This window comes from Coccinella septempunctata, chromosome X (genome assembly GCF_907165205.1).
Source record: "Coccinella septempunctata chromosome X, icCocSept1.1, whole genome shotgun sequence".
In the NCBI taxonomy this organism is placed as follows: Eukaryota; Metazoa; Arthropoda; class Insecta; order Coleoptera; family Coccinellidae; genus Coccinella; species Coccinella septempunctata.
Window position 1 is genome coordinate 8,490,266 of NC_058198.1, and position 25,784 is coordinate 8,516,049.

The 25,784-nt window shown below is 35.6% G+C and overlaps 2 protein-coding genes across 4 annotated transcripts in view; one reads left to right on the forward strand and one right to left on the reverse strand.

Moving 5' to 3' along the window:
• LOC123322222 (filamin-A) overlaps positions 1 to 25,015 on the reverse strand; it is a 38,807-nt gene extending 13,792 nt beyond the window's left edge. The window contains exons 1-16 of one of the 3 annotated variants that reach the window (XM_044910110.1): positions 24,911 to 25,015; positions 19,469 to 20,094; positions 15,875 to 16,019; positions 15,296 to 15,425; positions 14,979 to 15,184; positions 13,136 to 13,518; positions 12,127 to 13,022; positions 11,812 to 12,068; positions 11,513 to 11,754; positions 9,807 to 10,373; positions 8,752 to 9,093; positions 8,520 to 8,692; positions 8,019 to 8,462; positions 7,794 to 7,961; positions 7,606 to 7,736; positions 7,415 to 7,550 (exon numbers count right to left, since the gene is read on the reverse strand). In XM_044910110.1, coding sequence (XP_044766045.1) covers positions 7,415 to 7,550; positions 7,606 to 7,736; positions 7,794 to 7,961; positions 8,019 to 8,462; positions 8,520 to 8,692; positions 8,752 to 9,093; positions 9,807 to 10,373; positions 11,513 to 11,754; positions 11,812 to 12,068; positions 12,127 to 13,022; positions 13,136 to 13,518; positions 14,979 to 15,184; positions 15,296 to 15,425; positions 15,875 to 16,019; positions 19,469 to 19,850 — 4,602 coding nt within the window. In that variant the 5' untranslated portion in view covers positions 19,851 to 20,094; positions 24,911 to 25,015. Of the gene's footprint in view, positions 1 to 3,166; positions 3,373 to 7,414; positions 7,551 to 7,605; positions 7,737 to 7,793; positions 7,962 to 8,018; positions 8,463 to 8,519; positions 8,693 to 8,751; positions 9,094 to 9,806; positions 10,374 to 11,512; positions 11,755 to 11,811; positions 12,069 to 12,126; positions 13,023 to 13,135; positions 13,519 to 14,978; positions 15,185 to 15,295; positions 15,426 to 15,874; positions 16,020 to 19,468; positions 20,095 to 24,910 lie in introns of those variants that run through there. The other 2 variants (XM_044910111.1, XM_044910113.1) reach the window with 2 other exon arrangements.
• Positions 1 to 25,784, forward strand: part of LOC123322224 (carboxylesterase 5A-like) — a 104,085-nt gene that overhangs the window by 73,912 nt on the left and 4,389 nt on the right. The window lies entirely within an intron of this gene.

Below are 25,784 nucleotides of genomic sequence, written 5' to 3' on the forward strand. Positions count from 1 at the left end.
AAAACGAATACAGAAATCTCTAATTCGTGAATTAGCAGTCCTTTATCACCCCTAAAAACTGGAGATAACTTGGTAGAAAAATCACATTCGATTCATGAAAAATTCATGAAATTCCAGATGTGTATTTCTATTGAAATGCTTCCTACTGTATATGAATTCAGATCAACGAGTCGTGGTATACCTATAATACACCCTTATCACAATACCCAATGTGACAAGACCATTACATGAACGACCTTAGGATCTATCGTGATCCCTATCAGAGCTGCTTTCGACGCTATGCCTTCTACAGCTTTAGTTCCAGATTTCTAATGAACTCCAGTATCTGGAATGGCTTCAAGGTTACCTTCTAGCTGCTACAAGTTCCCCGTCCAAAGCAATTTAGCTTTGGCTTGCAGTGGCTAGGTAGTCTGTCACCAGGTGATCTGGAGTTTCATCCTCTTACACACAGAATCTGCATTCTCATTGGGTGCTTCTTTAAGCGACAATGATCTGTAAGGTATCCAGTAAGAAGATACACATACTTCTTAGATCTCGCAGTGTTTGAGTCCCCAGGGAACATTTTGGGGTTTTGTAGTCTTGGAAAATTCCTCTAGAGTAAATCTCTTTCGGTTTTTCGTTCTCCTGACAATCCTTCTTGTGGGTACATTTTCCTATACCACATAAGGTTCGCTCGAGTAGACTGAGATTCGAATAGATAATCGAAAAACATGAAAATTCTTGGATTTCGTGTTAAAAACAATTCCCATTGAAATAGTCCATATAGTTGTAATAATAAGTGTCAGAAGTTTTTTGAATTTCTTTCTCGGTTTTTCAATTTTCTACTGAATAACCACTGGTATATCTATGGGAGATGATTCCCCAACATAAGGGTCCTGTAGCGTTCCTTGAACAACTGAAGAACAGAAGAATCATCACTTGGAAGACTGGACCTGGTCGGTAGACCCTCCCAGTCAAAAGCAAGATTTGGCCATTATTAATTTGAGTACTGAAGACATTTCTAACTACGGGAGTGATCCTCCACCAAGATCAGCAGAAGATTTTTGACACAGAGATGATATTCCTCCCATTGCAATTGAAGGACAAGTTCATCATCAAGTCTTAGAATAAGTTTGGATGGAGGCTTTTTTATTCACTATTTTTTCTCGTTTTCTGCTCTGTTTCTTTGTTTCAGATATTATTTCGAAATGGAAAGAGGATGAAGGAATTTTTATATCGATGTAAAATTTGTCATTACTTCACTACTCTCTGGGAGACAGGGTGTTTTTACTGGATTTTTCCCTACTTCCTCTCTACTCCATAATGTATGGTTCCCTGTTACACTAACCTTTGCTTAAACTCATACATATGCTATATTGTTTGTTAACCAAAAATGTATTGCTTACATTCAAAAGAATATATATGATAAGATCTTACAATGTAAAATTATAAGTCAATTTAATCGAACAGTTAAAATTTCCTATTTCACTCTTATGCAATGAATGGTCAATTTTAAGACTGGTGACTACTCATTACAAAATTAACAGATCTCATTAAGTGATAGGTTTTTAACGGTGTTGAATAATTACTCATCAGTGCTTGTGCGAGAAAATTAATGAATTTACGAAGCGTTAAGTGGAATGAAATATCGTAACTGAATAAACCGTTCACACATACTTTAATTATCCAACATGAAATAAAGGTGTAACAACGATCAATCTCAAATCACGGCAAGATATTCGTTATGTTTTGGCAATCGAGCGTGAATCAGAAAATAGTTTCGAATCAGCATCAATCTTATGTTGTACATCGTCATGTGTAATTTAATGCCTTTCTTATTCCTTTCTGTTTGTGTAGCCGATTTTTTAATATCATATTCTGCTGAATTTTTGTGAGAATTATACGACCTATATGATCCTAAGTCTGGATTCTAAATCAAGTGTTAATATCACTATGAATTTTCTATTTTTACCTGAGACATAAGTAATTGTTTCATCGAGGACAATAACAACAATGAATTTGAAGAGAATATAGGTAATGTTCTCAAGTTCCAGATGGAATTTTCGATTTGCGGGTGCATTTCCTAAGGATTTACTATGAATTTCATTCGCTCATCTAGATCTTATCACGTTCTGAATCGAGTTATGCAAACCCAGTATTATTTCAGCTCGATTCTTCGAATTTTTCAGTATGCATTGAATTGCCTCGCATCACGTATATTCTTAATTCGCTGCTTGGTCCTCTCGAAGTTCAGAATTAGAATATAAATTAGAAATTTCCTGGGTTCAATCATTAATTCTGTGAATGTTAGGGAGTTAGGTTATTTTGAGACAGCTGCTAGGAAAGATTGCCAGTGGGGACATAATATTGAATAACATACTAATACATATCTCGTTGCACCAAAGTAAATATACACTTGAAGAATGAAATTCTCCTTATTTCGACATCAACTGTTAGAGAATTAAAAGTAGCGTTAATTACTGATTCCTCAGTTTTTCAGAATGAATTTGAAATTGCTGCAATTCAAACGGAAATATCAGAAATTTGCTCATTGATTTTCTATATATGTTTGAGTGAAGTCTAGTAAAAAAGTCCAAATTGTAACGAAAATCGATTTCACTATCAATTGAATATTGGAAAAAAGAAAACTCATCATTGAATTGAATTCAACGCAAAATTTAGAAAAAGTTAATTTCAGAGCATAGTGATGAACAGTTGGTCAGTAATATGAGAATCTGTGTAGTACTCTGGTCACGAAAATTTGATACATATCAATTTATCATCTCGGTGACGTCATCCGAATTCCAAATACCTGTTTATTGCGCAAGCGAAAAAGATTTCCACCTGTTCCATTATTCAAAAATATTCGCAATTTTAGGAATTCAAGGTATCACAATCTATAGTAGTACATACCATTTTGAAAAGTGAAAAACGGGTTATTGGAAACTGCTTGAATAAATTCACTGTTGCGAGTCTTGAAAACTGAACAAATCGAAAAAACTCCTTCTATTAGGAAAAAAATTCGATTCGATAAAATTGCTGATAAAATTGAGGTTTGCATCTCGAAATAGTTTTTTCCTGAATTTTATCGGGAATTGATGTTAAAAATCGTATAAGCGTCCACGCGAAAGCATCGATCAGTTGCATGCGATGAAAAATCAATGAAAAAGCCGAAAAAACTCCTTACCTAAAGTCGGGCTGGTGTTTCAGGACACTGAAGACAATTAAGCTAAATTTTAAAATTTTGTGGGTGTTGTTATTAAGAAAGCAAACTCCACTTCGGCTGACTTCGATTGTAGTCGTAATAATGATAATTTTATTTCAAACTTATATCCCACTAATTTTATCCCGCTGCTATTTTAAATAGACGGGAACTTCGAAATTCCCTCTTTGTTTCCGAATTGCTGTTACGACTGGTGGATGAGCATCGCACGTAGCCCGATTTTATTGTAAATCACATCCTGAAATATCGCAAGGGAAATTCTCATTTGTTTGTTTTTCGAAAAATGTGAGAAATATTACATATCCTGAAATACCCGCACGATAGGAAGCTCGCGCGCTGCTGACTTCATCGGTTTTGAGGAATGCGTAAACAGATATTCATTATGTACGTATTTTTTTGAAGAAATCCTCTGCTACGATGTTTGTATAACTAATTTCGATTTTGATTTCAAATCATCTTCGCTCTCTCCACACCGTGTGTAGAATTATCTTATATCCTACAAAAATTAATGCAAAAAAATTTGGACACAGGTACTAGAATCAAAATTAGGAGGACCATATTTTCAATTTTTACCAGGAGGCCCCCTTTTTCGCAGTTACTGCCCCCTGAAAAATAGTCTTTTCTTGTTATCTCAGAATCCGGTCATACATTTACTCAGTTTGTTATATACAGGCCGAGTCTTTGACTCGTACAAATATTTTAACAGTAGATTCTTGAGGTCCTAAGAAACACTTTCTTTCTATACCATTTTTTCATAATGAGCTGTGCCACCCCTAGAAAAACAAAATTATCTTCAAAATAACTAGCTGAATCTGTGACACCCAATTTTTTCGAATTTCACAAATATTTTTTATTTTTGAACATCAAATTACTCGAAAACGGCGCATTATAGGAGAAAATATGAAAAATACTTTAAGTTTCAAGAGTTGGGTTCTTTGGATTGTTGGTATTTTTATAGTACGTAATGGTCATAATAAGAAAACTGAAAGATGTGGGAGATATCTTGTGTTTAAAAAAGATTAATCAAATAAATCATCATCATCATCATCATTTGTTTATTTGTCTCAAATTTTTACAATAACAGGTTGACAGTATTATAAACAGACAAAAAGGACCACACAACGATTTAGAAACCGATGCACAGAATAACCTGTGTTGTGTGGCCCATGAAAAACTATATTCCGAAATTCATTTCCGTTTGTGAGATAGAATTAAACATAACATTTTTGTATGGTTTTTCAACTGTCTGTATTTTTTGAACCGAGCCGATTCGAAAGAAATGGTAAGGAAAAAGGTGTTTCTCTACTGTTAAAATATTTGTACGAGTCAAAGGCTCACCCTGTATAGAAGTTTAATGATATCTCATAGTGCTACCTATTTTGGCGATGGACCCTTTTTAGACACTTTTTACTAGGCCACAATTGTAACCATTAAACATTATCTGCGTACTTGAATTCCTTTAAAATTGTTAAACTGTAAGAAAGCCTCAAGATTTCTGAGAAAAATCCAAAAATGTGGTTTAACGTATTTCGAGTTTCGTACGGAATTCTTATTGTTAATCACATTTTTAGATTTTCCTCAGAAATCTTGCTTTCTTCAAATATATTACAAGAGGCAAGAGAGTTTTTGAAATGAATGGGCTTGCTAGCAGTAATTTAAAAATTTTGAAGGAATTCAAATACGCGCCTAATGTTTAGTGTTCCAAATATATTGTGTCCCAGTAAAAAGTGTCTAGAGGTAGTACTAGGAAATTTCGCATATCACAAAACTCCAGTGTACCAAATTCAGTGATTTTTTATGAGCGCATTCGGGGATGAAAAAAAAAGACTATATTAGTGGCGAAATTCAGAGGGTTGTCATTGTGAAAGAGGTCTCTTGGCAAAAATCAAAAATAGAGGTCTTTATTCTGAAAGCATCATTGCTTTATGGACTTACTTCTGGTCTCTCAGAAACAATCAACTCCTTGTTGACAGTTATATGTTCCAGTATATGAAAAAAGGGTGTGTTGAAATTGAAAATCAATAATATAAATTTATCAAGGTATATTGGGTTCCACGTAAGTAGTTCACTGGATTTTATGACTTATTCATTGGAGAAAATTGAAAAGTGAACCATCAACGTAATAGTATTTCTCAAGGGCTTGCCAAGGTACTATTGGAATAACTATCGAAAATAGGCATAAGAAGTTATTAGGGGGAAACATTCTTGAAACTAATTTTTTTTGCAGATTTTTCCTACTAGTTTTCAGAATTGAATCGTTCAGAGAAAATTTCTGTACTGTACTGTTTTCTTCCAGTATTTCTGAAAACGACAAAACTTTTCTTGCGCAATATATTGAGAATTTTTAGCTCAATGAATCCTGAATTCGAATACATATATGAATAAAGAGGGAATTTTCCATTCAAATGAATGGAAAATTCCCTCTTGATGGATTGAAATCAATCCATTTCATCTAGAATTACCCCGAGGATATAAAAACAATATTCGTAAAATTGTAAAATATATCCATGTTCACTATGGTTCGATAAATGCTTGATGACAAATATTTTTAATTTAGCCCAATGAATAACTCACTAAATCCAGGAACCCGCTCACGTTGAACACACTGTACGTTGTCAAATGTAAATGTTGAAAGCAATTCACTGCAGAATATATTTGTTTTACAATAATTATTGAAAATATGCGTCGATAAACGTCAATTTTCGGATATACTCGAATATCTTTGAACAGATGCGGTTCCAACTACTAGAAAAAGTACAGTTCAATCACCAAATTTTGATATTTTATCGATCTAGACTATTGTGGCGTATTAAAATAACGTCATAGCCTTCATATTGAAGAACAGATTATGTATCAATATACGGGTAGCAAACGAATATTTGCGTAACAATTCGAGGGGTGATTCTTGGTCAAAAAATAGTGTGGGTCTTTCAAACAATTTTTTTTGTGCAGCCCCTGGTCACATAAGGCTCCCTTATAGTTAAACTGACAAATTGCCAATAAAGTGTCAGAAGTTCTTTGAATTTCTTCCCCGTTTTCTCTATTTTATACTGAATAACCACTGGTATATCTATGGGAGATGATTCCCCAACATAAGGGTCCTGTAGCGTTCCTCGAACAACTGAAGAACAGAAGAATCATCACTTGGAAGACTGGACCTGGTCGAAAGACCCTCCCAGTCAAAAGCAAGATTTGGCTATTATTAATTTGAGTACTGAAGGCATTTCTAACGACGAGGGTGATCCCCCACCAAGATCAACGGAAGATTTTTGACGCAGAGATTATATTCCTCCCAGTGCAATTGAAGAACAAGTTATGTAGCTATGATTATTTATTTTTTTCTTCAGTCATCACCAAGTATTAGAATACGTTTGGATCAAAGCTTTTTTTTCTCGTTTTCTGCTCTGTTTCTTTGTTTCAGATATTATTTCGAAATGGAAAGAGGATAAAGAAATTTTTATGTCAATGGAAAATAAGCCTTTCAGTATTAAAAGCTTATTCTGTGAACAAATTTGTCATCACTACACTACTCACGGAGAGACAGGGTTTTTTTACTGAGGTTTTTCCCTAAGCTCTTGTATAATACTCCAAATTGTATGGTACCCCGTTACACTAACCTTCGCAAAAACTCATACATATGCTATATTGTTTGATAACTAAAAATGTATTGCTGACATTCAAAAGAATATATATAGTTATAATTTGGAAAGGGGGTTACATGTCACTGCGACATCAAAGGTCTATTATTGTGCTCCCATCAAAGCTGTTCTCACAACTGTGCCATCTTCAGCTCGCCTTCCAGATCCAGAGTTCCAAAGAACTCCAGAATCTGCAATATGCATCTTCTGTTGTAATATTATTGCAATTTTTCATTCCTTGTGATGTTTTCAATCGATGACAAATATGTTGTTGTACATTTTGGTAATGCTTTGAAGAATCAATCGATGGACCTTAATTTTCCGTAATTGTTTTGAGAGTTTCGGAGGTAACTAACTGGTGTAAAAAACCCATAGCGTTTTGATTTATTAACGAAACCAAACCTGAGGTTTCAAAAAGTATTGTAAATCGACTTGGACCATCTGAACTGTGGAAATTTCAGAATGCACTTCTTTTTTTTAAGAAGCATTTGTATTTCCTCGTTGTAGTAGCAAATGTGCGAAGGCTTGGTTTCCAGATAAATCGTTCGAAGAGATAGAAAAAGAAAAAACTCACGGTAAATGTGTAGAATCCTCCTGGTACAGGCTGACCACCAAACTTGATATTTATAGTATATTCTCCGGAATCTTTGACCGTGTAATAAATACTGACAGTACCATCGCCATTATCAACGACGTTGATGTCGAGATCACTAAAAAAAAATTGTCATTAGATGAATTCTAAGAATGAACGAGGGGTTAAACTACCTTCCACTAGTTGATCTGATTCTACACGTGACTGCACCCTGTCCAGCATTCTCAGTGTTGACGGTTATACAATAAGATTCACCAGTAACAAGTGTCCTATCCATACCTTCAGTAATTTTACATTTCTCAGCCTGAAAATTTGTATAGTTAGAAACCGGACGGATCTTTGATAAATCTACGTTTCTTACATCCCCTACTGGATAAGCCTGAACAAACAGAGGGGTGTTAGGCACATCAACGCCCCCATATTGAGCGTCGATCCTATATCTCCCGCATTCATCTGGAATGTACGAGGCAGTGAAGGTGCCGTCGTTATTGTCCACCAAATCCACCGGTCTTGGATATCCATCTGGTCCCTGTAAACAAAAAAGTTAACGAATACTTCAACTTCGAACATTTCCTATCCCACTTACCGTAACTGCAAATTTCAAGTCTGCCGAACCAGCTTCCGTAGTGTCGATCTTCACGGCAGTGGGGATGGAGGCAGGCACCGACTTCTGATTGATGCTGGGACCCTCCAACTTGACCCTGTCGGGTTCAACCTGGGGCCTGACTTCAACGTCGAACGGACTCCCTGGAATGTCTTGGCCGTTGTAGGTCACCTGGACCTTCAGTTTGGACCCTTCTTGGGGTGGAACGTAGGACACGTCAAAAGTTCCATCTTTGTTGTCCCTTATGAAGGGTTTCCTAGGTAGGGGTTTGTGGTCGGACGTGACGTTCACTGCGACAGGGGCTGATCCAGCCTTGGAAGCGTCTATTGTGAACTTGGTGTCTGTGGCCTCTCTGCAAGACGATTTTTCCACGCCTGGACCAAAGGCTCTGACTAATTTCTCGTCGACTTCTGACTCCACCATGACCTTGAATTATGAGGGTGTTATATGTTTGGTTTTTATACTGACCCTTCTCTGACTTACTTTGAAAGGAGATCCTGGAATTTGTTGATCCGCGAACTTGATGGAGATGTCGTATTCTCCTGGTGCAGTTGGAACGTAGTTTACGAAGCAAGAACCGTCCCTATTATCTTCACACGTCATTTTAGCTTCGGAAGGTCCTTCGATCGCTAAGGATAATCCTCCTTTACCAGCACCTAAAGCAGTCGAGATTAGAGTCAAAATGTGCAACTCTTTTCATTTCAAAAAGACTTACCTTTGCTTTCAACGGTGAATGTGTTAGTTTTTCCAACTATTCCACGGTCAAGTCCTGGTCCATAGGCAATGACCTTCTTAGCGTCACACCCTCTCCTGACGTTCACCACAAATGGTGAGCCTGGTATTGGAACATTATCGTACATTATATCGATGGTATGACGGCCTTCCTCGAATGGTATGTAGCTGACTTTGTAAGTGCCATCAGGTAGGGCAGTGATCAAATTTTCCGTATGCTGCCCTGATGGGTTAGTTATGGTACACATCACTTTACCATTCTCGTTTGATCGTGTTATTGCTCTTGTATCGATCACGAAATCGGTCACTGAGTCTGTATGGACACCTGAAATTGACGAAAATTTAGATTGGAGTTGGCATAAGATGAAACTGAGTTGTCCACTCTACAAAATCTCTTTGTTTACAACAAGAGTTCATCAAAGTTCGTCTAGAAGTGAGCTATGGAATTTTGAAGGTTTAAGTACTAGGCTAGGCTTGTCTCAAGGCATTTTGTGGTTGGACTCCGTATTCACGTCTCAATCAAGTTATAGAGGGGGAGCCAGAGCCTAAGTTTTCAACAAATCTCTCTAATAGAGTCTTGGCAGTTATTGAATTTGAGAATCGTGGCTATATTGGCAGTTATGAAAAAGGAATTCCTTTACTTTCTGCAATTACTTTGGTTCAATATGCAATGCAATATCAGGTAGAGCTACAGATTTATCTGAAAAATTGATGAGTGAACCAGTGTGCAGTAAGAATTAACTTTCTTCAACTCACTTGAGACGAATTTTCATGACCTCGCCAAACTTTCATCGCCATGCTCATGAAATACATAAACTAAACAAAAAATTCACACCGTTATATCTGTCAAAATCAAAAACTCTGTTAGGTTCCAAATATCAATCGGATTTGTGTTATTGAAGCCAGCTGTTATTTTGTCGTTTCAAATTCCATTCAGCATTTGAATTGGGGGAAAGCTATTGGTTTGAAAATTCTCTTGTGAGTGTCAAAATACAAACATCGAACATTGTTAAGCTCAAACGCACATCATCCTTTTACCGTGCAACTGGATCCCGTTGCCTGATACTTTAATTTTGTTCATGTTTACTTGGGGAGATATGAACGCTTGGAAGGGGCTACCAGGTATGTGTTCATCGTTGAAAGTTATATTTATGCCATAGTCCCCCACTTCTGTGGGTAGGTAAGCCACGGAGCATGTTCCATCTCCGTTGTCTCTGCAGTTGATGGCTGCTTCACATGGGCCTTCAACTGTTACACCAAGGCCCCCCTGACCTGCACCCCTGGTATCGATCATGAACTCTGCAGGTCTGTTAACGATCCCCTTGTGCAAGCCCAAACCGCTAGCTTTCACTTTTTGCGAGTCACTTCCCGTGAGACAGGTCAGTTTGAAGGGTCTGTGAGATATTGGTTCGCCACCAAATGAAATCCCGAGTAAATACTCGCCTAATTGTGTGGGGGTGAAGTTGACAAGGAAACCTTCGTGCGTCGGTATCACGTGAGCTTTAATTCTCGCTCCTGAGGGACTCGTGATTGATATCGCAATCTCAGCTTTACCAGCGTCTTGGGTTATTACCCTAAATTGTTGCAAACTATTCACCGGTGCAGCTGGATAGATTTTTCGAGTCAAATTATCGCAAAAATATAAAATTAAGATATCTAGATATGAAGTATACATCCAGTCATAGCTGGAATATTTCTACTGTTTTTACTGGATACTCGATCACTAGCTCCAGAAAAACAAAAAGTCAATGGACTTGTCACAAAGAGATCATGAACGCTAGTCACTGAATGGTACCAGATGCTCACTATGGCTATGCCACTGTCCGAGCATTTTTCAGGCAGCAATATTTGCCATTGGAAGAAACCTAGAAAGAAACTGTCGGAAATGTAAAGACTCAGTCAATCTGAGCTCGCACTCGATCGATTCTAAGCTTATACGATGTGTCGAAGGATACCTCAACGAGATACTCAACGAGTTAGGCAAAAACAACAAGTTCTAATGAGCCTGGGTTCCCAGACAGTCTCAAAGGAAATGAATAGGCCAGTACACACTTGCCAGTAAAGGATCACAAACTCCAGTCATTGGCCCAAAACCTTTCTGTGGTATAGGAAAATGAACCAACTAGAAAGAGTGTCAGGAGAAGAAAAACCAGAAAGAAATTTACTCTGCAGGAATCTTTCGAGATTGGAAAACTCCAAAAAGTTCCTTGGAGAGATCTGAGAAGTATCTGGAGCTTAGCAAGAATATGCTATACACCTCTTTACTGGATTTCTTACAGGCAATGGGTTTAGCAGAAACTAATGAATGCAGAATCTGTGGGACAAGAGGATTACCTGGTGACACATGCCTCGCCATTGCTAATCAATGCAAATAATGAAAATTTTTCAGGTAATCTCCTTGAAGCTGTCCCAGATACTGGAGCTGGAACTGGACGGCAAGCTTTAGAAGACACACTAGCAAAAACACCATGGGGGACACAATGGACAGTGCAAAAACCCCTTTGAAATCTAGAATCTGAATACTATGAGTAGGATATCGTACTTCTTCAGTTTTCAAATGTAATTTCATCAGGAATAGTGATACCCAGAGGACATTGGAGCTCCCCTAATGATTTCTCTTCAGGCTGAGTACCCTGAGCCTCAGAAATTTGTATATCAGAAACATTCCAACTAATACTAGATGTTCTTAATGTAAAATTTTACTAGTCCTATATTTGTAGAAGTGTATATTGAGGTCGACTTACTTGGTTCAAGGCCGTCTACCTTTATCTTAGAAACATCAACGTTGGGTTGTACTTTGATCTTTTTAGGTGTGTTAGGCACCTTGAGTCCTCCATAAAATAGGGAAGCTGAGTAGTTTCCGGATTTTGGCGCTACGTATTCCACGCTATACTTGTTATCCCCATGATTCAACATCTTCAAGGGCACTTCCTGTCCAGTATCTTCATTCACCAAAGAGGCGATTATTTCAGCATCCCCAACTTCGCTGCAAATTATCAGAAAGTTGCGGTTAAACTCGAAATTTTCCTCGTTTTTTCCTTACCTTGCGTCAATGTTGAAATGCGTGGGCGTGTTAGCCTTCACGCCCGGTTCGATTCCAGGTCCGGAACATACGATTTTCGAGAGGTCCAGGAGATCTTCAACGTGAACCCTGAATGGGGAGTTTTTGGTGGCCACACCACCGTAATTCACTTGGACTGTATGTTTACCGGCAGTCTTCGGCGTGTATTGGGCTTCGAATACGCCTTCTGAAATTTCCCTTAGGTCTACTGGCACGTTGTTTGAATTGGACTCAACTACCTGGAAGGGAGGTTACAAGATTTAATTTTTTTCTCGAGTTGGGAGGGGGAGTACTTACTTTTACATCGAGAGGGGCTTTTCCTGCCTTCCTGGTGTCAATTGTCATTTTGGCTGTTGAGTTTTTCTGCACTCCACTGCTTTCTATACCTGGTCCATAGACCTCCACCCTTTCAGGATAATAATCTGTCGATGGTAATATCTGAGCGATGTAAGGACTTTTTGGTATATCCTCATTATCACATAATATGTGAATGGCGTAATTTCCGAATGCTGTAGGGTAATATCGGACATCCGCAGATCCATCACCATTGTCGTGACATTCAATTCTAGCCTGTGAGGGTCCCTGTATACTGAATCCTAGAGCACCAGTTTCGCCATTGGTCTCCACGGTGAACAGGGCCGGGTAGTCGACCACTCCACCGACCAATCCAGGACCGTATGCCCTGATTTGCGTTTCTTTGTAAGGACCGACATCCACCTCGAACGGTGACTTAGGTATCTCCTGTCCAGCGAAGGTGACCATCACCCTGTAATGTCCTTCTTTGACGGGGTGGTAAACGGCTTCGTACGTGGTTCCATCTATTTTTCTGAGTTTGCAGGGCTCCTTCACGCCCCCAGGTCCGATCACTTGGACTTCTGGGTGACCTTCACCAGCGCCTTCTGTGAATATTTTGAAGTCCGCCTCGTCCTTGACTCTGACACCTGCCGGTTGGAGACCTCTGCCGCAAACTTTCACTTTTTTGGGATCGGAGCTGGGAGATAGCTTCACACCGATGGGGCTGTTTGGAATTGGTTTCCCCACGAAGAAGACGTTTACGGAATGCAGACCCACCATTGGAGATGCGTATTCGCAACGCCACATATCTGCTGAAGTCTGTCTGATCTTTACTGGTACTGTGTTCCTTTTTCCTGTTGGATCTAGGATGATTACTTCGGGAACTCCTTTTCCGGCATCTGTGGAAGAGAAAGGAACATGAAATATTACAACAGAGTTCAGAAAACCAGGACACGTTAAATGGCCGCCTAAGTATAAGAAGCGGTAACATTTGTGAAAATTGCCAACTTACTTTTCGTGTGTATGTCAAAGTAGTTCGTTCGATTGATGAAGTTCCCATCTGGTTGGACACCAGGACCTGAGACTGTCACTTTGGTGGGATCTCCAGGTTGTCCTTCCACTTTAACAGCGAAAGGACTTTTTGGCACGTCTCTACCGGCGAATTTAACCTGTACTTTATGTACTCCCTCATAATGAGGTGTGTACATGACGGAGTAGTAAGTGGAGTTTCTGTCGTTGTTCACTTTGATATCTACTGGTTCTTGTTGTCCTAGGGGATTTTCCACTGTAACTTCCACTTGGCCTCTTCCAGCTGAGAAAGTTTCAACTGTGAAGGTGGCAGGAGCACCAACCACAACACCTGTGGGTTCTACGCCTGGTCCATAAACTCTGACCCTAAAAAATAAGCCATTCATGAGTTTTTTAGGTATATTTCACATCTCAATTCAGCCACATTCAGAATTGGTGAATTATTTTGTAGATATTGGGAGTGCAAATTAGTTCGAACCGTTTAAAAAAAGGCTTTGACTGGTATTATAACGTCTCAGAGTGGCAGCAGAGTTTCAGAGAGGTTAGGCTTAAGTTTATATTGTTTTGAGTTCGATACAGAAACCTTGTTTCTCAATGTGTGGAACATTAAGATTATATTTGAACTAAACATGATTTTATGCTTTAAATGGAAGGAAAGTGCAGCTGTAAATGCATCGAATGCTTGTTTAAGTTGGTGAAAATGCTGCAACTGATGAATCATGATCAAGAATGGTGATTCAAGCTTAAAAAACTGAAGACGAGCCTCTCTCCATGGGAATCATTCAAAAGCAAGGAAATTCAGGGTCCTCATGAATTGAACTGTGAAATGTTGAAAAGATTCATATCGAAAAATTGCCTGAGAGGTGACAAAAAGTAGTAGCCAGCGATGGAGAATGATGTGTTCATTCATTTTGTTCTTAATTAAATGCTATAAAAGGGACAGAAGTAATCTGAACTCTCAATACCTATAATAAATGCCTTATAAGGTTGTTATTCTCAGCGTTTCACAATAATTATATTAGATACAATGCTTAATCATAATAATTCTTATGGGTTGAATCAGCAACAAAAACAGTTTTTTATTCGAGGCAGACAATTCACAGAATTTTATAAGAGTTGAATATCGTATGCTACCGGAGACAAATTACGTAAAACTAGTTATTTTCTACGCCTATTCCACACAAAAATCTCAGTTAATAGCAATCACACTTATATACCAAAATGATTCTTTGGCTATAGCTTGTAACTCACCGAGGAGGATGCAACCTTTCAAAATAAAAATAATGTCATTATTCGTTCGAGAAATAACGCATATATAAAAATAAAAAACTTCCCTATGATCCAGCAGAATACTATTAAATTACTGAAATTTTTTTCATCGAAATCGGAATCTTTTCATGAGAGCGTCGATATCAATTACCCAAAAATTCGAATTCGTTAAACATATAAAACTAGGAAGGTATCACTATCTTTTTTCTTTTTCTTGAACGCATTAAAATGACTTTTTTCTAATTTTCATGGCTAATATCTTCTGTTTTGTCTTTATAGGGCAATCTGGAAACTTTACCAATCATCTCAGTGAGCCCTATATAAAACTAAAGACAAAAAATATAAGTAATTTTAAGTCAATACAATGAAAAAAAGTCCTATTAGTGAAAAAAAAATAGTATAATGTGAACGAAGATAATATAATGAGGAAAAAGTCATTAAAATGAGTTTCAAAATAAAGAAAGATGTGTGGCCCTAAGTACTTCTGGATTAAACTAGATTTTTGATTTGGAATTTGAGTTCGTTGATTTAAAATTAATATTTCGTGAAATACTCACTTGTTTGGACTTGTTCTAGGTCTCAGTGGAGCTCCTTGTTTCAATTTTGCGTTTGGATATTGAGAAAGATATGTCATCATAGATTGTTCATCTACATTAGGATTCACTATTTCTTCAGGTGTTATCAGTTGAGGTACATTCAACCAATCGTCAGCTAATCCCATCGCTTCCGATGCGTTTTGTACCGAATCTTTGGGGTCCCAATCCTGAAAAACGCCATTAAAGTACGCAGAAAAATCTTCGATATTTCAACCCAAAAATCATCGTCCACAAGGATTGATTTACCAATTTCCCGATAAAAAATTGTTTTTACTTACAGGCCAATCGGGACACAAGCCAGGAGCAACAGCGTCCACCAGCGCACCAACAGCTTTACCATCATTCCAATCTGTAGTGAAGTTCTTAATTGGCAATTCTGGACATTTACTCTGGATCCAATTCATCAACCTGAAAATTCGAGTCAAGATTCAAGTTTATCCACTGGTATTGTCAGTATAGAGCGAATAAATTCAATGAATCGATTAGTGTTTTCATTTTACTGAATTTTTCCAAGTTGGAGACTCACTGTATATGGTGGGGTAGTTAAATTTTTTCTCTTTCTTCTTAGCCTTTCAAATGTTTCTATTTGATGAGAAAAGTCGTCGGCAAAGATGGAGCGTAAAGCTGAATCTACAGTCTCCTTTTTGTTTAACATAGATTTGTTATCTTCACTTTTTAATTTTTTCAAAACTTTATAAAAATAAAGTGATTTTTATTTGCAGGCTTTAAAACAGATCAATTGAGATTCTATCTTTGGTAAGTACTTTTTTCTGTCAAATAGAAACATTTACATAGGGTGGGAACAAATAAAAATATTTTAACCACCCACATCCTATTGGTTTTGTTCATGTACTCACCTCTGCTTGGGAGTAGGTTCCGATCCACCATTTGTTAAATCGTCCTCTCCATCCCACATAGGGAGAGAAATTGAATAGTGCAAAATGAGAGTCCATATCAATCCCAATATTAGTTTCAATTTGCAGTCTACAATATCACTGGAATCTGGAATTGAAATTGGGAAATTAACCCTACTACTCAAAAATTTCGACCATTATTTACAATGCTCAACAATTGATAGGAATCCCTATAAATTTTTCATTATTCGTAGCATTCTTTTAAAAAGAAATTGGCATATTTCAAGTTATTTTTATCACATTATTTTTTCTCTTCATCAAGCTCTTGCCCTTTAAAATCGATCAATTTTAGTAGGCTGCAGATGTTGGCATAAAAACCAATGTGATATTTGTTGGGTAGTGAATTTTACTGATTGAAGCTATTAATTTGCATTCCATAAATTCAATGTAAGAAAATTATCGCGCTACATTCACCACAGGTGAATAATTGAGAAAAATCATAAAATTTGTATATTTATTGACCTGATTGAGAATGATCGATACCGTTCGTTGGGAATAGAATTGCGAATCAGCAGAAAAAGTGGATCGTAAAAATTTCTTCATCAGGAATTCAATAACCAATGAAAATTTATTGGCCAAATATTTATAACTTCTGGATAAACAAATGAGGTCATTGTTTCGATAAACCCGTGGAAATACTGATCAATTTTGAATTAGTAGAATTTTCACTCGAAAATTTCCTCGAGTAATACCCGAAAAATAAAAAATAGTGAAAAAATGATAAAACTCGAGGTATAAAATACAACTTTCTTGCGAAGTTCATTCAAATGGAATTTCTAAACCCAAATTATCCTATTCAATTTCATCCCAAACTAAGCATTACCATGGAAGGTAAAGAGGATAGATCCATTGACACCAATTGTAGATGAATCATACTCGTATTCCGAAAACTAATAACCCTGAAGAGGAGTCACCTTATCATTTACTTCCGATTATGTTGAGAATTATCTTCTTCAGCTTACGGTTTGTTTGATCAAGTGATGAACGATGAGTCTCATTTAAACAAATATTAATAATTTTTCAAACATGGGATCTCGCGTATGCAACTGAATCATGGGCTCTGAACTCACACAGTTTTCCTTGAACTGTTTCGTTCATGATATCCATGCAATAATGAACCTTTTATATTCAATTTCGCACAACAGAGTCGCATAGAGATTTTTTTTCTCTTATATCCACATGAATATAAGTATTTGAGAAAAATTTTTATTATAAAAACGGTTTAAATTTGATATGTAGATGTATTATTTCAGAAATATTTCAAATTTCACTATTCCGAATAAAAATTGACAGATAATCTTTAACCGAAGTGCGATAACAGTGAAAAGCATTATTTCAAGTATTTTTTCAATGTTTTGTTCTCCAATTTTCAACCCTAGACTTGAGTCAAAAGCTGAAAAGTAACTAGTAACTACTGTTAATAGTTTTTTGTAAAATTCAATGATAAAAATTTACAATTTTTCTCCTGCTCCGTAAATTATTGGAAAAATAATATAGTATTGCTTATTTTATGAATAAAATTGATTTCCATGGTCATATCAACTGAGAGCATTCAATTTCACTAAGATTTTTCATTCCTGTTGATGATTCTTTGTCCGAATTTAAATTTTTTCCAATTTTTCATTATGGCATAATCATTTTTTGAAATTTCTATTGGTACCTATCAAATTATCAGGCTTGGGATTATACTAACTGTAACTATTCTGTTTCCTTCACGGGCAATTATAAAAATAAATACCTTTAATTACTATAATGATGTAATACCGAACAAGTCCGCAGATCCGGTCCTGTATCTGCGAATTTTCAGAGCGCTCGAAAAAATATAACGAATGTGACAAATTTGACGTCCGTTATCAGTTTGAGGTTGAGGAAATAGTGCAATCTAAACATTTGACGGATAACAGGAGTGAAGTGATTGTCCGTTGAATTTGAAGAGGTTTAATTAGCACCGTATTCTCAGCGACCTCAAGGTGGTTGATGTCATCTCCTTATTTAGAATTCCATTCAGTGAGCAACAGTTTCAACAGCCAATAAATATCAATAAAGAACAATAACTCTGAATTGGGAGACGAAAGATATTATTTACTCGGAATCCGTCCATCCCATTTTAATGTTTTTTATGTATAAAACTGCGATGATCAACGAGAAAAACAATTGGGAAATTTCTTCAAATTTGCTTCAAAAAAACGTCAAAATTAAAGGGGAATTGGATAGGGGACTGTTATCGATTCTAATAATTATTCCAATAAATTTACATTTGGACGTAAATTGCGTTTATCCCAAACAGAGTTGCCTCATGCGGAAAATAACATTTTATAGACAGTAACCTTGTCCCAAAAAATCAACCTGAATGAATGCAACTCAGCAAGGTGACGAGAGAAAATGTGGGGCCAAACAATAGTACTGTATCCTTGGGAAATTCAGAGATTTTGCACTATGAAAATCACATGTTTCGGATAGATTTTCAAGATGACCTAGTGAAAATAGTTTCAGATACCGGTCATTAAAAAAAACGATAAAAATCCTGAATATTTCACTTGAAACTTGAAAAGAAATGAGTTAATATTTGCGTGGTTATAATATCGGTGTTACTAGAAAAAAGCTGAACTGTCTACTGTTTTCGACATAGTATATTTTCTTTTCACACACGAGCGATTTGAATAAATTCCGGTAGATCAATTTTGTACGGATGCCAGAATATTTGTGAATAAATCCGACTCGTTTTATGTTTATCGATTTCAATTACTTTTCAAGAGAAATGCACCATAAATTTCGGTATAAGCATTCGGAATTTCGCTGAATAAAATTCGGATAGTTTTTTACTACGTTCTCTAGTTTACTATTGGAAATGTAGGTACTATTTCAGGGACAGTTGATCGGGAAAATCATTTACAATTATAAGCACCCTAATGTTGATTTTAATATCAAACAAACTGAAATGAGTCACTGTGGCAATGAAAACAAATCATGATTTCCATGTGTAGTATCGAAAATTATATCTGTATTATATCTAGAGTACAAAAAATTCGAATCTTATTTGAACGCTGCAATTTTTCAATCGATATGTTTATCGCAATTGTTTACATCTATATTAGCTTCACATTGACATTTCTAATTCCAGTTCTTTTTTGAATGAAAATTTTTTTAAGCATGTTATAATTTTCCAAGAAAATTTAAATTTCTTTTTCACAAAACTATTAGAAAAATGTTGCTGATGGAGTGAGTTTTTGGAAGAGGAGTTACCTGTTGTGAATCTTCAGCTAGTTTAATTCAGTGACGTATCAGCGACTAGTTATGACATCATCGTCGCAATTTTGTTGAGTATTTCAGCGAATTCAATGAGCGTTAGTACGAAATTTTTGATTGTGTGGAATTTGAATTGACAATACGCGTATTTTTAGGAATGATAGTTTTGAAAATTGTCTCTATAGGGTAATGTTAGTCTACTGATGATTTTCAAGGTCCGCAGAATTGAATTCGAAAAATAATCGCAAAACGGATGCGGTTTTAAAGATAGGTAATCTCATCTGTACTCACCAATATTAACAATCCGTATCCCCTCATCGGTTTGTAGAAAATTCAGAGCCACTGACACATTTTCGAGTTTTTGCGATCTGAACATGGGCTTTTTGTTGTGTTTCGGCAATCGTTTACCGGCAAGTACTTCGATCAGCGTGATCAGTCGGAGTCCGTCACTCAAATCCGTTTCCAAATTCGCAATATGCCTTTCGACCGTTTTCAAATGTTCGTTTGCCCATCTCGTGAACGTATTTTGTTGAATTTTCTTCCATTGGGCATCTTCAGCCAACTCACGTTCGGTGGTCACCATCTCGTCATCTACTTCGAAGTACTCTGCATCGCGTTGTATATATTGTCCGACCGGTTCGGAACCGGTGGTATGGTAGCTAACTCCGCTCATTTGGAGACCTCTGTATTAAAAATGCTCAATTTCTTATCAGTTCCCACCTAATTCACTGATTTCAGATGGATTCTAAGCCATTACGCCCTAATTGAAGGCTGAAAGGGTGCAATCATCTCATCAGATTAGGGCGTCTATACCTGGTGATGCGTCTTTTTTTGGAATGTTTAAACGTCGATTCGAAAATTTATTTTTAACTGCCTTATTCTTTCGGGGGTTCCTTTATCTCTTGCAGATTGGTTATCTGGAATAATACATCGATTAGTTAATGACAAAATTCGGTACATTCAATGCCTAATTTTCCAAACCCCGCTTAGAAATCTCGCAGAATTTATGAATAATATATTTTTTTAATGGCTCTTTATGAAATGAGGTACTTGACTTTTGTTGAATTTTTTCTCGGAATAGAAAGTTGAAAATGAATCATAATTACTTGTTTCGGTCTTCACTTGACTTGTTGTTCACTTAATTGAAAAAAACGCATCTTCAACTCTGACCTTTCTTATAATATTGTCGAATAATATCTGCGTAAAATATGGTAAAAAGTGAAATAAGCAAAAGGTAAAAAATACTCGATGATTTTTTACATTTTACTCAATTCAATTTCATAATTATCATTTCACCACAAACTACTCTGAAAACCATTCAGGATAACTCAAAATATATTAATGAATAAATAAATAATTGTTTCTTATTGTTAAAAAAGATTTTGGTTCATTATATTCAGAAATAAATCTTAGTAACTGCTAGTGAAAAAAAATTATGAGCCCCTTGAAATTTGTAGATTTTAAAATAAACACCAAAAATCCTTTTTCATGTTTGGTGTTCAACTTTTGATTTATTCAATACAGAAGCTCTTTATTGGCATCTTTTTCTTTTTATTGATAAGTCAATGTAAAGTAAAAAGAAACCCTAATAATGCTTTGATTTCTTGTATTAATGATCATAGTATGTATATTAATCCTTTCAAATCTTCAGGTGATACTTTGGGTTATTAAACAGTTGTGATTGAAAAGGAAACGAAGCTTTAAGCCCTCTTGAAATGTACACATTTTTCATTTCCAAACTTTTAATTTACAAAATCTGCCAGCATCAGTCCAGTAATTTTTCAGAATTCGAATTACTGGATTGACGAAAGTTCTGAAAATCGAATGCTATTCCTCATATTTTCAACTCCCCTCGTCTAAACTGAATAAATATTACACAATTCAATTTTATGACTCATTCCATCAATACTCTGAAAACCATTCTGGATAATTTGAAATATTTTAATGAATAAGTAATTAATTGGTTCTTATAGTTAAAGCAGATTTTGGTTGATTATATTCAGAAATAAATCTTAGTAATTGCGCTTGAAGAAAAATTATAAGCTCTTCAAATTCGTAGATTTCAAAATAAGCACCAAAAATCCTTTTTCAACTTTGGTTGATAACTTTTGGTTTATTATACCTTCAATACAGAGAAGCTCTTGAGTTCGGTTGACTTTTTATTGGCATCTTTTTTTTAATTGATTATTCAATGATGTAAAAAGAAACCCCAATGCTTTGATTTCTTGTATTGATGATCATAGTATCTATATTAATCCTTTTAAATTTTCAGGTGATAGTTTGAGTTTATTATTTCAAATATTAAACAGTTGTGATTGATGATGGTGATTCTTTGGGTTTATTATTTCAAATATTAAACAGTTGTGATTGATAAGGAAACGAAACTATAAGCTCCCTTGAAAGTACACATTTTAGAACTCGAAACTTTTAATTTACGAAATCTGCCAGCATCAAACCAGTATTTTTTCATAATTCGAACTACTGGATTGAGCATAGTCCTAAAAATCGAATGCTTCTCCTCATATTTTCAACTCTCCATGACCAAATTGAAGGTGGAGGTTTGAGGAGGAATAAATTGAAAAATATTTATAAGAATGTCGTAGTTTTACTCGTGAAACTCAGATAAATAGCTATTGCCACAAAGTCACAAAATAGAACATTTAATACGTCATAACTTTAGCTTATTTAAAAAAAAAGTTTCCGAAAATGGGTCTGTGTTTGAAGTTAGTTTTTATATTTATTCCTTATATGTTTTGGATAATGGGAGAGAAAGCCTATAATATTCAAAGAAAAATTTCAAAAGAATCTACAGTTCATATAAGTAGAAAAAAAGGGAGAAGTAGAAATAATAAACCAATGTAAAAAGTTATCACTCAAATATAAGTGTGATATGATAATTTCAAAAAAGAATTTCAGTAATTTTTTTTCCAATATTGAAGTTTTGGAAAGAAGCTTTTTTTCTCAATTTCTAAAACGCAAGATATTAGAATCATACAAAATTACTACTAGGAAAAAATTCTATAAATAAACAACCTTCGCAAAAATTATCCCATATTCAATGGTTCATAATGACATTAACGTTCTTCGTCAAAAATTGATCATTTTAGAAATTATCTTAAAAAAATTCTCCTCTCAAAGTAACTAACGTTATTTCGAAAATCCTTTATTTGCAACTGTCTGTGAAACTCCTGCTCGGCATGTCGATAAATTTGGATTGGGACCGCTATTACATCTTGGATAACCTTGACAATGGTGGGCAGGGAATTCATACCGATACTGCATTTTATAGGGGTCGGTAAAAAAGTTGACAATTTTTTTTATTGTTAACAAAATTCGTCTTAATAACGTACTTTTTCATTAAGGGAAACGTTAAAACAATGGATTTTCAATTCACCATTCAGTATTCGAGGATTCACTCACAAAAGTTGCAGTACACTTATATAAAGAAATTCCCATGCAACATTGATTTTTTTGATTATCGATTCTGTGATGTATCTTGTTATGGTTGAACAGATTTTGAAAAGTAATTGAGTGGCAGGGTTCCTAAAAATTTCATCTAATTGCTACATGGCAAAATTTTCGTGAAGTCCTTGTATATGTGCGCTTTCGTACTATAATAGATGTGCCATGTATGGAATGTTGATACTGCTCTCAGTATACCCAAATAGGTGTAAAAGGTGATTGGAAACGCTGAATTCCCTAGAATTTCACCGGTCGCGAGACTAAACAACTGTGAATTCTTTCTGGAAATAAGAGGACCAACAGACTGTTGCTCTTGTTCCAAGAAATTCAATGCTCTTCTAGTACCACGAACATTATGATGATGAGGAGCAGAAGTCCTGAGTGATAGTACAAATTACAATTCGGTCATCGATTGAAAAGGATATGACTTTGAGTGGTAACCTATTACAGTTAATGACTCAGTATTTCCAGCTCATTTAACCCCAAATATGTGCTAGCATTGTGAGCTGTTGATGAAACAAGCCATTTTCGTGATCTCATATGAGGTTGTAACCGTACAAATCTAAAAATAATACAACCGATGAGTACCTTTCGAAAACGATGGAGGAATCCTCGATGAATCATGTTTCAGCAGAATTGAGCCAGAAAAATCATTCACAATGAGAGGATCTTTGAAATTCGACCGAATTCAATTCACTGAGATTTTCATCGGTCTTTTTGTTTGTTTCTATTTCGTATCAAATTGCATGAAAGTCTCTCTGTAGAATGGAAGAAGGAACCATTCAATTTTCATCTATAGAACTTCAACTTCGAAAATTTAATTGATTTTGTTTCAGAGATTGGGAGTGAAAACCCTAAAAAGTTTATGAAGAAATGAAAAATTCTTAGTAAAAAAAAAATTTTTAATTATTTTAACTCCAACTATCTCAATTCTTCTCTGAAATCCACAATATTTAAAGAATTTCACTAATAATTTTCGTGTTCGATTCATGATTCTCAACTTCTTATAACTTTTATAATTAATTTTAAGCAGTATCAAAGGCTCACGTTTTGCACGAATTCAAGAATGGTGATAAGTTGTGGTTACAGTTGTAATAATGCACTTATCTCGGTGTATCAAAATTTCAACATATTTTTTGGTCTTCTCTGGAGGAATATCTAGTAATTCTCATTTCAAATTTTCCTTCATTAACAATTTTGTGAAAGTCTGATGTGCAGTCTGTTCTGGACGATGATATAGTTCTCAGATCGATTACAATTCTCAAAAAATTTCAAAACATGATTGGGAATAAGCTTCTGATCGAAACACTCTGCAATAAATTGGAATCAAAATCTATTACCTGTACGAAAAGTTAACAAAATCAATTATCACTAAATTGAACACCTCTCTCTGATCAAAATCTTTCTGTTATCGAAGACAGGATAATTTTCTGCACCTCTGTTCGCATAGCGCTTGGTCTACTGAGGATACGCCCAAATTGTTGATTTTTTTAGCCGCAAATGAATGATTCAGATGCCACAATACACACCATCTTAAGCTTACATCCGGTGTTCCCTGGTATTCATACCTCCAAACTAAGATTACATTATATGTTGCTTACAAAATATATGCGCATCCTCCAAAACTGTTTACCTATATTTTAGGTGAAAATACGAAGGTGCTCGAAAATTCCGAGCGCTTATTGCACTTGGAAAAACTGAAAATTTATGTAAACTTCTTGAAGTATTTCTTCAAACGTTTTAGGAAAAATTCTAGGTGTGGAAACTGAACCACGTTTTACTGAATTGATCATAATTTAATTAAATATTCAATAAAACGATAAAACATGACTATAGTAGAACAGTATATTTATGTTTTCTGGTATTTTGTTGAAGCAAAGAAGGAAACATAAAAATACTGTCCGTAGTGATCAAAACATAAACATATTAATTATGATTATTTTTCCGAATGTTTATTTTTACTCTTGAACTTTGATAGATTAAAAATCATGTTCGTTCTTTATCGAGTTCATTGTCTAGTGCAGTTATTTCCTATCGCACAAAGTGCACTCAGTTCTCCAAGCTATTTCCGGATTAATTAAAAAAAAAAGCGAAAATTCGGCAAAGCTAGCAATGTCTGTAATGTTTGCTGGTCCAACTGTGAAACGAAAAAATTTTTTGAATGTGTTCGGAAACAGCACACAGGCAATTTTCTGAGGAGCGCCAAAAACTGTCAAATTTTTTTCAAACTTGAACTCAAGCAAACCGTCGAGCATTGTCGCCCATATTTACCTTGTTTGAAATCCGATATTATGTGTATTGATAAAATTTTCTGAACTATAACACCTTTGAGCACTTTGATAGTAACTAAATAACCTGTGAAGATGTTGGAATACGTACTAAGAATAGAACCAGAGTTCGTCCATGAGATTTAGTTGTTTATAGAATTGAACCTAACCCCACTTTACTTTCATTATCATTCCATTTTTGTCTCATACGAGCGAATGGGGATAAAACAGCCCAAAAGAGCTTCAACTACTCAAACTTGAGTGTTCGACGAACACCTATCGTTTTATACAGCATGCAATAAACCTCTCATTTTACCGCACAGACGTTGCGAGAATATTTGCTCTGCCAGTTTGAATGCATTAGTCAGTTCTAAATTAAAAAAATCCCACTTTGATATCCGAGAAGTAATATTTCATTTAAGTAATCTCCAAAAATCTATTATCTACTCTAGATTTTCCACCTGCCCTAGGCAACTTCTTTTTGTATATTCCAGATTAACTATATAGGTACCTATCATTAATCATCTCAGGGTAATGAGGTGGAAAATTGGCCAATAATTTCTCCACATAATTGTTTTGTTTCCAATCATAGTATTGAAGAACAAGCCCTGAGAAAAGATGTGTTACTCGAACCCAAAGATATTAATTACACTTATAATATCTTTGCTCGAACCACATTGCTGTGTTCAAATTGATTTCCAACCCTTATATCATTACGCAAATGAGTTCGAGTTCGAAAAGTCATACAGTAATTTTTTCTGGATGGGTTTCTATGTTTTCTCTTTCGAATATTCTAACGACTGCATCATTTCTCAAAGGAAAACGTAGCATATGTTCGGTCCAGCAATCTATTGATCGGGAGAATGATGAAAAATGAT